This window comes from Poecilia latipinna, unplaced genomic scaffold (genome assembly GCF_001443285.1).
Source record: "Poecilia latipinna isolate Pla-1442-1.1 unplaced genomic scaffold, P_latipinna-1.0 Scaffold2486, whole genome shotgun sequence".
Taxonomy (NCBI): Eukaryota; Metazoa; Chordata; class Actinopteri; order Cyprinodontiformes; family Poeciliidae; genus Poecilia; species Poecilia latipinna.
In genome coordinates this window covers 72,372-87,528 of record NW_015115102.1, presented here as the reverse complement: position 1 = coordinate 87,528, position 15,157 = coordinate 72,372, and the positions used below count along the sequence as shown (strand labels likewise).

Below are 15,157 nucleotides of genomic sequence, written 5' to 3'. Positions count from 1 at the left end.
TCTGGGCAAAAACAAAAAAAAACTCCTGTTTTCTCTCTGCTGCTTCTTTAAACATACAAACCATTTTTTTATATACATCTCAGATTTGGGTGATGGCATTCTGCGTGACGTTTGTGTTCACCGTCACTCTGTCGGTATTCCCCGCCGTCACTGTTGACGTCAAAACAGCATTCCCACATGGAAAATGGGGTAAGAGTGAGCAGCGCCGATTCAGAGAAGATCTGTGTTCAACATGGAGCCGGCATATCGTCGTTTTACTCATATTAAATTGTCGCTCCTCTCAGGACACATCTTCATCGAGGTGTGTTGCTTCCTGGTTTTCAACATTCACGACTGGATTGGCCGGACCGTGACCACATGGATACGCTGGGTGAGAACCTGACTGGCTTCCCTAGAAAACAAGAATGACTCTGATCTTAGCCAACCTGCTTCAGCTGGTCTCACTGTATTTGTTTATTTTACTACCTTCTTCTTTCTGTAATATGTATATTTGTTTTTACAGTGTGCTAAAAGAGAAGACTGTAAATAGCATTTGCATGGGGTTTGAATACTGACAGCTCACAATATTTTATTAGACATCTGTTTCTTTTTTTTAGCTTACTGACAGTTTATTTTTCTTTTTAGAGGGTCTAAATAGTCATCTTTGTTTGAAATTATAAAACTTTCCTGCTTTTTTGATATGATCAATATGTTCAACCAGTTTTAGCCAGTATTTTTTCCTCCCATTTTCTTTATAAATTCAAACACGATGCTGTACAGACAAACGTAAAAAATAAGAATCAGATGTTCTAGCATGTTTATGTAGTGAAGCAAACGTTCTGAGACTTACACGAAGGAAAATAATGCATCATTTTTATTTCTTATAAATGAGAAAAGTGGCAATATTTAATGCAGCCGGCCCAGCTGTGTGTAGTTTAATCTGTGATGGTTTATCAGTCTGGATGTGCTGTGGTGGCGCAAAGGTTAAGCACAGAACACATAAGGAGGCCTCAGTCCTCGACGTGTCCGTCGCTGGTTCGATTCCCGGCCTGGTGACCTTTGCCGCATGTCTCCTCTCTCTCTCTTTACATACTTTCCTGTATTAACACTTTCAAATAAAGACCACTAGAACCAAAAGAAGAGAACATGGCTGAACAAATTGCATCAGAGTTTAAGAGATTAGTAACGCCTTTATTGGCCCTCCGTCATGCATGAGATAGACTTGGTTTCAAAATGCCAGAGGAATCCCCCTGTGGGAGGATTATAATGTGAAATAAACATTTCCTCTCTCCCCTGCAGCCTGGTAAAGAGTCGCGTGTGTTCCCGGCCCTGGTGGTCTCCAGGGTGATCTTCATCCCCCTGCTGATGCTCTGTAACGTTCAGAAGCGCTACTACCTGCCCGTGGCCTTCTCTCACGACGCCATCTTCACCGTCATCATGGCGCTCTTCTCCCTGTCCAGCGGTTACTTTGTGTGCCTCTCCATGTCCTACGCGCCGCAGTGAGTACACCGCAGCAAGCTGCTGACCTCTGACCCCTGAACTCTGTCCCACTTGGTTCACAACTCCACCAGCTGCTCAGCTGTCAGCTAAACTGGAGATAAATCTGGAGGGAAATGATCTGCAGCCATTGTTGCTGTAATTGTGATTGACGTTCCTGGGTCGCCATGGTGATATACAGTGCGAATGGAAAGGATTTGTTCCTTTCCAGATTTCTTCAGTTTTCTGCTTTTCTTTTTGTTTGCCACTCTTTAATATTTAAGATCTTCAAGCTAATTTTACTATCAAACAAAAATGAGCTGACTACATATGAAAGCAGGGGTGTCCAAAGTGTGGTGCGTGGGCCATTTGTGGTTTCTTCACTGATTCTGTGGTCCACTTTTTTTTACAATTCAATTTAATTGTTTTTCTACAATAAGTCTTCATTTTTCTACAATGCAAAATATTAAGTACAACACAAAGTGTTTGTCTTTTCACAGCTACGCTTCTTGCTTTCTCTTGAATTTCGTAAAATATAGAACCGCATTTATCGACTGACATCCACTCAAACAGACTTTAAAAAAAATCTGCTTATAATTATTTTAAACCTGGTTAAATACAGAGAGCCTTTCTGAAGAGAGAGTGACCCAAATCTGGTTCTTGCTGTTGGATATTTTAGTCATCTCATCATTTAAGTCGCCATTTCGGCTCACATTTCTGAGCTTGGTTGACCTCTTCAAAGGTCATAACTCAGCATCTCAGACCAAAGTAAATCCACACTTTGACGAGGCCATATCATTTTTTGTCTCATTCAGATCAACTCTGTTTCTCACCTGTTCTGGAATTTACTTATTGCCTCATCTAAAAAAAACAAAAACATTTGAACTTTAAGCAGTCAGACAGGTTCTGTGTGTGCATGATGGTCTGACTAATCAGGTCTGGATGCAACTTGGGAATGTTGCAGCTGATTCATGATTCAACAAGGCAGTTATCATTTGAGGACTCCTCTTTATAAGGTTAATTCTGTCTGATATTAAGATTTATTTGATTAGCTCAAACAATAAAGGGACAAAGAAGCAAAAACAAAGATGGTTGATAATTTTCAAGAAGGCAGGAAAACTTAAACCCTAAAATCTCCTCTAGTTCCCAAACACAACTATTGTTCTGATGCTACTGAATGAAAAATCTTTTTCTGTGTAACATAACTGAAAACTTATGTGTATTTTAGTTATGTTAACACTGAACAACATAGTCTTTAGTGACTAGCGACTAAAATCAACTGGTTCTGTTGTGTTTCTCCAGACTGGTGGAGCCTAAAGATGCAGAGACTGCAGGAGCCCTGATGACCTTCTTCCTGGCCCTGGGTCTGTCCGTCGGGGCCGCCCTGTCCTTCCTCCTCAGGAGTCTGGTGTAGTTCCCATAGAAACGGCACGGTAAAACTATCACCACACTCCTGAAAGGAGTGGCTGTCAGTTTCCTGTTTAAAAACAAATCCATTAGTTTCATATTAAGTTCAGCTGGTAAGTGGAACAGAGAAACATTTCAAGACGTTCGATTGAGAACAATCCGTAGATCATTCTGAAACCACGTCAGTTTTATGGGTTTTCATCGCTTGTAGTTGTTTGTTTTGAGACAAATATTTTTCTATTTTTTTATTTGTACATTGTTGTTTTGTAACAGGAAGTAAAGCTGAACGAAACAAAAAACGATTTCTAAGCAGTACAAGCTAATTTGATGGTAAATCCTGCCATCTGGTGGCTAAAATGTTTATTGTGAGGCATGTTGCCATATTGACTAATCAGTACCAGCATTGTTTATCTATGAGTTTATTTCCTCATCAAATTTTACTGGTGAGGTGCCATTTTTTTGTGTTCCAACATTCTTTCCCAGTCTGCTGGTTCCCATGGCTCCATGTGATCAGAAGCTTTGCTTATTTCCTGAGTAAAGACCAAGCAGCAGACGGTTCCTACGCATTTAGTTTCAAACTTTAAAAAAATAAATAACAGTTTTTCCGTATTCAAATTCCCCAATTTTATTTATTTATTTATTTAACATTTAAGTCTGAAATCTGAACTTTTTAACTGCTTAACTAACATTTGGGTTTTATCTAGAGATTCCACATCATCTGAAAAAAAAAAGAAAAAAAGAATTATGGAATCTATTTTAGTTTTTTCTTAAAGTATTGAAAATAAAATACTTTTTTAACCTTTGGAACGAGACGGTTTTCAGTCGGAGTAAAAAGAATTGGTTTTATTTTCCCAGTCCGTTATAGAAACACCTGCTACCAGTTGTTTCAGTGGCAGATGAACTCTGTGTGCTTTACAGTGTGTGCCGACTCATGATGTTTTATTTCTCATTTTGACACCGCTGGAGTGTTTTGTTTGTTTACCACTAAAAATAATTTTCAGTGTGTTTATGTTCCTGTTTATGTCAACAATGTGGCAGCTGTTGCTTCAACACATTTTCTTTACAATGGGATCAGAAGAAAAGCAAACAAAAAGCCTTGAAAGTGTCTGATTTTTGTGATTTATGCTGAACTTCCATTTACTGTAAAATGGACCAACAACACAGTGAGGAGACGGCAGAACTTCACTGCAGTTAGATGAAGACTAATGCATGACATCCAGTTCCTTCAGAACCGATGGATTCTTAGAGACTTGAATGTTCTGGAGGAGTTTAGGATTCTGTTGCCTTAACGCACGACCTGGAGTATGTTCCGGTTCCCACTTTGGAGATGACATGAGACTGTACAAGCAAAATGTTTTCGTATACCATCTGTATCCATAGCAACAGAAGGCACCCTGATGTTTTCAGTTCCAACCAAATGACCATGTAGTGATCCATTGTGCCGTTCACAGTAGAAACCAGTTTCAGCAAAGGGAATATTTTCATTGTTCCTGTCAATAAATGAATCCTGTAATTCTGTGATGTCTGCTGGTTTATAAAGGATTAGAGTGAAGTAATAAAAATTAAAATCTTAAAGGAAAATATTTGCTCTACTTAAGTCGTGTTGATTTTCATCAAAAAACAGACTTTGGTGCACCAAAATCTTTAGTAGTTTTATTAAAATTGGCTAAATGCATTGTTTACAAAGAGTGTGACCCAAATCCTGCTCTTATTGCTGAGAAAATACTAAATGTTCTCTAGATTTTTCAAATTTGCACCTCTATGGAAGTCCATTCCTGCCATGAAAGGAAAGTCATAATTTTGACATCAAAAATCATAATTATGAGATGGTCACACTGTTTCTCTACAGCATCTTATAGTTCTGACTTTAAAATGTGAAATTAGAACTTCTTGTTGGACATTTATTTTTTTCTTTTATGGCAGAAATGGCCTTCTATACAAAACACTAAGTTTTTGATTTAGGATTCACACATCCCTTTCCAACACAAGATATGACTTTAAATAGTATTTTATTGAAAATTTACCTAGACTAATGCAGAGAAAAATAACTAAATATTGCATCTCTGCAATAGCACAAAAATGTATTTTATAAAAGATATTTTATTAATGCCTTTGAGTACTTTTGACAAGGTTTGAATGAAGAATGAAGTCCTCAGATTAGAAAACGAAAAACCTAATTTACATTAATTACACACCAATCTGAATGTAGATTATATTGATCCACAGAACTAATGAAAACCCAAAAGTCGCTTCATGTTAGAATATCATGAGACTAATATTTAATACAGAAATGTTCCGGTCTACATAGGTGACAGGAAAAACGGCAGACTTGATGCTTGAGCGTATTAATGGAAGATTGAGTGAAAGGAAAAATGTTTTGAAGTGATTGTGAGATGACTGTGAGGCTTATTGAGATCTGTAATCCCATGTTGCCTAGGTTACCAATCTGAATGTGAATTAAACTTTGGTATAAATTGGTCCGTTACAATAAATCAATCACAAATGAAAATGATCGACCTCATTTTAATTTATCGGCTTTATCGTTTCTTCCTTTTTCTGACATTGAACGAAAAAAGGCTCACCTCCGGTTCTCTCCACTGACCCCTCTTCCTCGTTTCATTAGCATAAGGGAGGAGTGAACTATTGGACCAGGTAGTTGAATTTGCCCATCTTTATCTAAATCCAATGATTACTGAAGGGAAATATAGTATACAGTCTTTGTAATCTGTTCTCTTTTGGTTGAATGTAGTTTTTATTTCCACTTTGGTTTTATCTTTAGTTTTTATTCCAGTGCATTTTTTTTTTTTGTTTTTGGATGTTTTGTTTACCTGTTAATTGTTCTTTTGAAAGTAAAGTGCATTTCTTTTTGTCAGGATGTGCTTGCATTATTGTAATTACCAGTACATCAGTTTAAAAAGGTCTTCAAACAATATTATCGTTTAATTGCAATAATCTGAGAATTAATCGTTCAGGAAGATTTATCGTGACAGGCCTGGGTGTAAAGCCTTTTGTTTTGGGTGGTTTGTAGGGCTTAAAATGTAGCATTCACTGATCACTGGTTTCAGATAAATATATTTGTCTTCAGGCTGTTCCACTCACATGTCAGGAGGTTTCAGTTTTAAATTACAGATGACTTTATTCTTTAAATGAGCTGTAGAGATAAAAGGAAGACACACAGAATGGGATTTATTCCCTGTATTATTTATTGAAAACCCAGCAGTCGTCATTAATACCTGTGGTGTCTGTACAGGCAGGGGAGAAAGAACATGTGGTAAACTAAAAACTGCTGTCATTCTGTTAAGACAAAAAACAAAAAAATGAGGACAAAAATATATATAAAGATATGCTACAGAATGACTGGTTGTCTTATTGAAACACCTTTTAAAAATGTTACATAGATGCAGAGGGAGGATGAGAAAGAGGAGCTTAGACCAAGAAGAAGAAGAGTACAACAGCAGTTCAAGAGATTAAATGGAAAAAAAAAAAAAAAGTTGTTTCTGGAGAGTGGGGTGTGTTTTTTTAAAATGAGGGGTTCTGGTTCCTTCTCTGCCAAGTGTTGCTTTTACTTCTTTAATGTGAAAAGCCAGAAGGAGACAATCGTATCATCTTGTCATCTTTCTGTCCGTCTGTCCATCTTCATCGTTTCTTTGGGGGTTGGGCTGTGCGAGGCGGCGTGACGGGTCGGCCGGAGTTCATCCCTCCATACTGGTACTTGGCCTTCTTCTCAGACGGCTTCAGGATCTGGGAGGAGGAGGAAGAAGAAGAAAAAAATCAATTACTGGACCAACAGCTCTACCTGGAAACATGAGCTGAACTCTTGAGTTTTAAATAAATGTTAGTGTCAAACATCTCCACGGCAACATATCTGAATTTCACGACATCTAATATGGTACAAGACAGATATTTGCATTAACAGCACTGTGGCCAACACAACACACTGAATGATATGCTTTCTGTTATGATTTCACTACATGAATCAACACCAAGTTGTGTATAATTGTTAAATGAATAGAAAAGGAAGATTTTGTTTTCTAAATATTCTGAATTTTCATGTTCCCATTCTTATGTGGATTTGGAAAATGATCCAAATCCACATAAAAAATTCCATATTTTAAGCTTGTGAAGGAACCCCAAACCAGTGTTTGTCAAAGTGGGGTCTGCAGTAAACTCAGGGGACCACCAGAGGGCGCTCAGAAAGTTGGAGGGAAGGTGATGGAAAAAGTAAAAACAAAACAAATTTAATTGAAGAAATTTAGTCGAAATTTCTATCATTATTGCAAAATACAAGTTAAAATAACTTACTGAAATGTGTTTTGTAATGCTCATCTTTATGAATGGCAACAGAAGGAACAGTAAAGCTGAGGAGGATTCCGCTGCAAAAACCCTAAATATTCCTTGTCAACTAAAACCAGAACATATGAGGCTGAATTTATGCTACAATATAATAATTATAGAATAGTGACAAAAATGAGATACCAGTGCTGTTTGGGGGGGGGCATGGAGTGGAAAGGCTTGGGAGCCTCTGTACTAAGCAACAACTTCCTGTCAGAATCAATTCACGTGATAATCTGGGTTCTAAAAGATCCTGGATCAGTTACTATGGTAACTGACCTGGAAGGAGCACATCAGGGTTTCGTCCACGCTCATCATGCCACCGGCGTTGTCAAACTCCCCGCAGTAGTTGGGAGCTGAGAACAGGGTCACCAGCTGCCGCTTGGCGAAGAACTCATACCCATCTTCTACCACCTGGGGGCGTCAGACACAAGAATCAGCCAAGGCTTTTACAAAGGGGGAGGGGGGATGGCTGGTAGGAAGGAGCTGTGGTACCTGGTGAGCTCTACAGATGAGGTCCAAATCATGACGGTTGAGGAACTTGCTGACCACGTCGGCACCGAATGTAAAGGAGACGCCACGGTCGTTCTCCCCCCAGCCCTGTACGTCCTTATCAGGGTCCGACCACAGCAGGTCGCACAGAAGACCTGCAGGGGGAAAGAAGTGAAATAAAACATCTGTCTGTCACTATCTAGTCACCTGGTTGCAGGGAAAACCTGGTAGACTTTTTTTTTTTTTTTTTTTTTAAAGGGATGTTTGGAAAGCTTTCACATGCGGACACAGAGTCATGATGAAACTCCATAAGAGGATGCGAGACAGAGGCTGCAAGGGTCTCAACTCCAGCTGCCTTATAAGGACAGGAAGAGGTTTAATGAGGGGGTGAACACAGAGAGGCTCCTCTTCCTCTGTTCCAGCTACAAGTAGATAAGGGGGAATAAGGCTGGGGAAGCTCCTGTTCTTACATTAGACCACAAATCATTCAGCAGAGAAACAGGAAGAGTTCACAAGAACCTGAGTTCATGTTGGTTCATCAGGACCAAAGGGAAAATGGACAAAACAGGCCACCGTAGGAGAGGCTGAGAAAAACCTTTCACCTCCTTACTAAGTTAATACAGTTTTGCTTTCACACTTAAATGTGTTGTACAGAGAGGTTCCTCTTCCTCTGGTCCAGTTACCAGTAGATAAGGAGTCGGCCTGAGTTGAATTCAAATAAAGGTTTTATAGAAGAGAAACCAGCTATTCAAACCAACCAGGCACTATGTAAACCAAGGGACAAACCCTAAACCTAAAACCGGCCAGTCATTTCTGGGAAGGTTCACTCTTCCAACTTTTTTAGTTGGGACTGTGGTTTACTGGAGTCACAAAACCTTCAAAATGGCTTCCAGGGTTTCTCCAGTGTATTATCAGCCTGGCAGGCCGCCAGGATTTACTTATCCCCCACAGAGCTAAACGGCATTTGTCCATTTTAAATGTTTTATTGTTTTGGGGTGTTTTTTGTCATGAAGGTGGTAGGAGTTGGTAGGAGTCAGTGGGTCGCCGGTTCAATTCCAACTCCATCCACCTCTGCTGTCGTGTTCTTGGGAAAAACACTTGACCCGCCTCGGCTGCTGGTGGTCAGAGGGCCAGTGGAGCAACATGGCAGCCTGGCTTCTGTCAGACTGAACTTAGTGCTCCTTTCCACTCTGATCCAGGTTTCATTTCTCATTTATTCTTGAATTGCATTAGATGATTTGTTGCTTCTTTTTTTTAATCATTTCCTTCAGACTACATCAGGTTGTCAGAGAAATTCCTCGACTCCACAGCTTTGGCAAAACTTGCAATTTGTCTTTGATGAGTGGTTAACCATGAATCTCAATTGGATTCAAACTTTGACTAGGCCACTCTGTAACCTTACAGAAGTGTTCTGGATAATGATACTAGAGGAGACGGTCACAAACTGATGGACACATCATCCTTCAGGATTTTTCTTGTAGAAAAATAAAAAAGGACCATTTGCCTTTATTAAAAAAAAAAAAAAACTAGCCTCAGGCTGGTGTGAAGTTTTTCAACCTTTGGTGAGATCATTTGAAGACATGTTTTATTTTGTCATGCAATCTTTTTGTTTGATGCTCTTCTCTGAAAGGGAACAGTTCACTTCTAAAGACACTGAAGAAATGTCCAGATGTACCAGATTTGGATGTGAGGCAGCGTGATCACTTTTACCCCTCCATTTATTTCTAAGTTCTCCTTTTGCTTGGTTTGAAGCCCAGCTAGTCTGCTGTGTGTGTGTGTGTTAAGCTACCTGTGTCAGGCACGTCTGTGGGTCTCATGATCCGTCTGATCTGCTCCATAGACTGAAGGTCAGGAGAAAGTCCTGATGGAGAGAGAGAGAAAGAGAGAGAGAAGGGTTACAGGACTTTTGTTTTATCATAAACCTGAACCTGCAACACTCCCAGGTCTCAATACCTCCATGACAACAGAAGATCTTCTCATCCACTATGGCGGCGATGGGCAGGCAGTTGAAACAGTCAGTAAAAGTCTTCCACAGTTTGATGTTGAACCTGCGTTTACCTGCAGGATCAACAAGAGTGGTAGAAAGAGCCCACTGTCAACTCATGAACACATAAGCTTGTCACAATGGGCCTTACCAAGCCCCGCCCAGAAACGCCCCCTAAAATCCCACGTGGCTGCATGTCTCACAAACAAAGCCTCGCGGAGCTTAGTTTCTATGTGTAAACATGGCGTCTTTCGTTTCAACTGACTCTACAAAGTACTTCTGAGTCGATTAGTGTAGCATTTCTGCCGGATTTTCAAAAAAATATCAGCCACGACAATGGACAGGGGAACAAACAAGTTCATGTCATCTTTTTTGGACGAAATCAAGCTGTTTGAGCCACGGGATGCCTCCAACATTGTGCGCGTCGCAGCTAAATGCTACCAATCAATGAGGCAAACAGCAGATCCTTACACCCTCAGCATAAATATAGCTGTGGACAAGATCACTGAAGCCTATTGTTCTTGCAAGGCTGGGTAAGTCGGCATTCATGGTTTTGAGGGTTACTTTTGAAATCAGTGATTCCTGTTGTTGTCTGTTTGAGTGTGCCTAGGCCTGATACTCGGTACTCGATGCTAGCGTGGCTAACACGATTACAGTTTCGTAAAAAGCCTTTTCAGGTAAAATAAAATCTTTAATGCATGTCTGATATGGTACACATTGCATATTGATCTGTTCAGCTAACGTAAGACTGTGTAACAGACAGGATTCAAGGTGTGGAAGTTGTATTGGTACTGCCATTATGCTGTACTTAGCTAAAAGGTTTTCATAATGGATGTTTTTATTGACTTTTTTCAGACTTGGGGGTCATTGTTCACACATTATAGGCCTCCTTAAGACCTTACAATATTTCAAGCTTCAAAATTCAAAAGGGATCGGGAGGTGCTGGTGCCTATCTCTAGCTAACGTTCCGGGGCAACCTGTCACCCTGGACAGGTCGCCATTCTTTCGCAGGGCCTCTCAGAATATCCCCATTCACTAAACACAAAGAAAGCAAAGTAATAATACTTACACCAGCGCATACTCCTTTGTTTTTATTGATCTTACGACGGTTGAGCTGCAAATGCGGTCGTGCACAAGCTTTGATCCAAGCAAGGCATTCCGAATAAGATTTGGGAAATCTGTCAATTTTATTTTCACAAATACGATCAGGATACCTGACATCGCCTGTACAGATTCCCCACTCACCGTGGAGAACCATTCTTATTTGAGTTCTGTCACAAAAACTTTGATTGTGTAGATTGTGTTCTGCTAGTCCACAATCTACATTAGCATGTGTTTACTACTGTAGCTTTTGTTTTGAGACGGTCAAGCACGTGGTAGCTGCGCAGTGACGTCAAATGGGCATTAGCCAATGAAACGCGGACCCTGTGGTAAGGTCCATAAGCAGTAAATCAATTAATTGCATAATAAATTGAAATGAGTCAAAAAAGAGAAGCTCCTCTTTAATATTGTCAAAAAGTCATGTTGAGAAATCCTGCAAATGTTTGACACCACCTGCCACTTTTCACCGTCTTCCCTAGACACGGAAAACAGACAGCTAACAACTGTCTAAGAAAAAAATTAGCCATTTGTTACCTAAAAAATTAAGCTATTCGTTAGCTTAAATTGTTAGTCATTTCTTAACAAATAGCTTGGCTATTAAGACAAGCTATTCCTTAGCTTAATTTCTTAAATAGTTTGTTTGCTAGTAAACAAATAGCTTAATTTGTTAGCTAACAAATAGATAAATTAGGCTATTTGTTAGTCTTTATTTTAAGGCAGATTTACAATAATTTACTTTTCAACAAAATCTTGGTTACCATCATTAAAATGTAGCATTTTTAGCTTACTGGTTAGCAGGAAAAATAAAAATATCAGTTTTTATGAAAAAAGTGGTTGCTATTGGTTTCTGCATAAATAGCTAAAATTTGGATGCCTTAGTGAAAAGAGTTTGTGACTGTTTTTTTTTTTTTTTTAAACTTGTTGAAATTTCAAATAGTATTTTCAATGTTCCTTCTGTTGAACAGAACTGAAATAAACTGCAACCCCTGTACTTGGGATGCTTCTCTGTTCCAAACCCTACAGTAAAACAGGAAGTAGATGGAGTAGGCGGAGCTTACACTCGTCGTAGAAGCCGTAGATGCGGTTGATGGAGGCACACTCGTGGTTGCCCCGGAGCAGGAAGAAGTTCTCGGGGTATTTGATCTTGTACGCCAGCAGCAGGCAGATGGTCTCCAGCGACTGCTTCCCTCTGTCCACGTAGTCGCCCAGGAACAGGTAGTTAGCCTCTGGAGGGAAGCCGCCATACTCAAAGAGCCTCAGCAGGTCTGTGTACTGTCCATGGATGTCACCTGGAGGAAACGGAAAGCATGCTGCGGGATCCTTACAGGAAAACGTTTAGTCAGGGAGGGGGCGGAGCTTACCGCAGATTTTGAGCGGAGCCTCCAGCTCCAGTAGGATTGGCTGGCTAAGGAAAATTTCCCGGGATTTGATGCAGAGGCCGCGCACCTCTGCCTCCGTCATCTGGACGATCTTGCCTGGGCGGCATCCTCGTACTGGTGGGAGGACAAGGAGAAGTGGAGAACAGGTTAAAACAGATGCATTTCTAAAAGTGTTGATGATCCGTGTTGTCACATGGCCTCTGCCGGTTTCACTGTCAGTGAACTTGAAGCTAAATATGGGGGACAACGTTTAGGCAACAGGAAGACAGAAATAGACTGTGTGGGTGCTGCTGCTGGTGTTGGGGAGGGATGTTTGGACACACTTCCTGCTGGGCAATGTTTTTTTGTTGTTTGAGTTGAAGAGGAAAAACGGCTTAGTTTAGTCACATCAGTCATGTCCAATTTCAGTCCCATTTTTGTGTTGTTGCATAGAAACAAATCAAGGTTCTAACACAATAATGTCTAGATGTAGCCTATACTTCATCATTTAATTTTTTTAGGATTTTGTTCTGTCCTACAGTCAAATATAGTTTATAGTCAATTATGCCACATGAGGAGTATCCAACTTTTTGTAGAGCTAATCTGATCTTAGAGTGTAAGGCAAAAATTTGACAGCCAATACAAAGTAATTTGCACTACCTGATACTTTTGCCTGTTTTCCCCGTCTCTAAGATGATTCCCTGATTATTTTTTTTAATGCAGTTTCAGTTACTGAGACTTTGTTGTTGTTTGTTTATTTTGGATATTGGAAACGTTTCCTGCTAAAGTGTAAAATTTTTCCCATCTTTGACTGGGTATACCTGCATCAGTAAGAAGATTTTTATCATATCAGCAGAAAATTGTGTCAAAATGACAGTATTGTTATTTATTGCAGTCATTTCTGAGACAATTTATCATCCAATAAATGTGTTATAATGAACAGCCTAAATGAACTATACTTTTTGGTTTCAAACACTTTATTATCAAGTAAAGTGTGAAACCAGACAAAGTTAGAACACCTCAGAAAATCAAATCGGTGCAGATCTGACTACAATGCTCAACTAGTTAGGATCAGCCATATTTATTTTATGTCTGTAGGCCGACTGTCATGGCAACACATTTTTCCTGGACGATAAATCGTCCCAGAAGTTATTGCAATAAACGATATAATGATCATTTCCAGTAATAGAATGGTAATGGCATAATAATAATTATAAACATTATAAATTATAATGTTTATTGATCTTTGAGAATAATGATTATCAAAGATCAATAAACTTTAAACTCTAATGAACATTCAACACTGGAACTGGAAGACATTTAAATATACAAAATAAAAAGATAAATAGAAACAACACAAATTGAACTATGAAGCTTCTGAAAACAAAATTGTCATTAAAAAAATAAATAAAAGGAGGAGCTGGTTGAGACCAAAGCACTGGGCTAAAAACTTTTCATCCAGTTTTTGGTAGGAAGGAAAGAAAAAATGATAAATGATGAACATGGAAATTATTGAGCACATTTTAATTTATCATACATGTCCGATCTATTTTGTGATATTTGTTTAATCTATGAAATTATTTTTAGACGACCCTGTTAATGTCAGAACTCTTCCCTTTAGTGTTCCCCCATTTCTTCCTGCCGCGTTTACACAAAGAACAAGTCCAGCACCTTGCAATTCCTGTTGTTCCTTTCTGGTTGGTTGTTGCTTTTCTGTGTACGAGTGACAGATCCACTTCTCCTCGCTGCTGTTGAACCACAGCAGTGGAGCAGAGCTGACTCAGAACACACCACAGAACGGGAGGACCGTCCAACGGGCCAGGAGGGACGCCATCGCCACTGCCTGCTTTAACGAGGAGGAAAGTCGTCCCTTTTCTGCCTGGAGACGGTGATCACGCCCACCTCACCCTCAGCCTCATGCTAACACAACCTGTGTCCACGTTTTGACTGAAAGGGGACACCAGGACTATATCTGGAGGGTCCAAAAGGAGGGACGGCTCAGGTTAGCCAGCAGAACGCTGCACCGGAGAATCTGGCGTTCAGAAAAACAGGACCGTTCACACAATACACAACCAGGGGGAATGTATGTGTATATGTGTGTGTGTGTGTGTTTGTGTGTGTGTGTGTGTGTGTTGCCTGCTGTGTGACTTCACAGCCGTCCCCTTCCAGCTGTGAGGTGACGTGTCCACACATCGGTGCCGTCTCAGCTGATATCTGGGACGGACTGAGATGGAAAAGTAGGAGGCCTGAAAGGATCAGCTTTCAGGCGGTGGGTGAATCTGAATCTGAGCTCACATCAACACCTCGGTTTCTCCTACCTCACTCACTCACATGGTGACCTTGACTTTGGACCGTACCACTCTAAGCTTGCGGGGAGGGAAGTGTCCCAGCATCCCTGCGTCCGTCGCCGTGGCACTGCGGCTCACGAAGAGGTGAGGAGGAGGAGGGGCGGCACCTTCATCTGATCGCCATGGAAACATAGCAAGGTTGTTGTCTGGGAGTAAAGGATCTGCAGACAAGGTAGAACCTCCAGCGGGTCGCATCCTGCATACTAAAGCCTGCTGCGTCAGAGCAGAACAGGCTGCACCGATAATCAGACCCATTTCCTCAACTTCCAGCCGATACTTACTGGACAAACAAAGTTTTTTTTCTACCTTCGCAAAACTCTGAAAGTCAGCCAATCCTGTCGCAATAAGCAATCAATTAATCGCTTAACAAATTAAAATGAGCTCGATAATTTCCATTTAGTTTTTCATCTGCCTGCTGCTGGTGTTCAAGACTTCATAATCCATTTTATTTATTATTCTCGGTTGTGTTTTATTTTAAATATTTATGTCTTCCTCTTGTAGAGTAGAGTGTTCTGTACAAAACTAAAGTTTTCTAGTCTCTGACTGAGAGGGCGATCATGAATTACTGTGCCAATATCAATATTACCTGAAAATGGACCCAAAAACGGCAATATTTGGTGTTTATCGCCATAATTTCTAGGACAATTTATCTTGTGCTGTTAACAGTTGGGTGACTATTA

General features: G+C 40.1%; 2 protein-coding genes across 2 annotated transcripts in view; one reads left to right on the top strand and one right to left on the bottom strand.

Annotated features, from left to right (window-relative positions):
* Positions 1–43: 43 nt before the first annotated feature.
* On the top strand, positions 44–6,165 carry LOC106938009 (equilibrative nucleoside transporter 2-like; the record flags this gene model as incomplete). Its single annotated transcript, XM_015019823.1, has 4 exons — positions 44–189; positions 285–370; positions 1,279–1,478; positions 2,758–6,165. Coding segments are annotated over 4 exons (544 nt in total), but the record flags the coding sequence as incomplete, so codon positions are not given.
* A 179-nt stretch (positions 6,166–6,344) lies between these two features.
* The window catches only part of LOC106938008 (serine/threonine-protein phosphatase PP1-beta catalytic subunit), a 30,398-nt gene continuing 21,585 nt past the window's right edge, over positions 6,345–15,157 (bottom strand). Inside the window, exons 2-8 of the mRNA XM_015019822.1 lie at positions 12,133–12,264; positions 11,830–12,060; positions 9,640–9,744; positions 9,476–9,547; positions 7,690–7,841; positions 7,474–7,608; positions 6,345–6,603 (exon numbers count right to left, since the gene is read on the bottom strand). Coding sequence (XP_014875308.1) covers positions 6,499–6,603; positions 7,474–7,608; positions 7,690–7,841; positions 9,476–9,547; positions 9,640–9,744; positions 11,830–12,060; positions 12,133–12,264 — 932 coding nt within the window. The 3' untranslated portion in view covers positions 6,345–6,498. The remainder of the gene's footprint in view (positions 6,604–7,473; positions 7,609–7,689; positions 7,842–9,475; positions 9,548–9,639; positions 9,745–11,829; positions 12,061–12,132; positions 12,265–15,157) is intronic.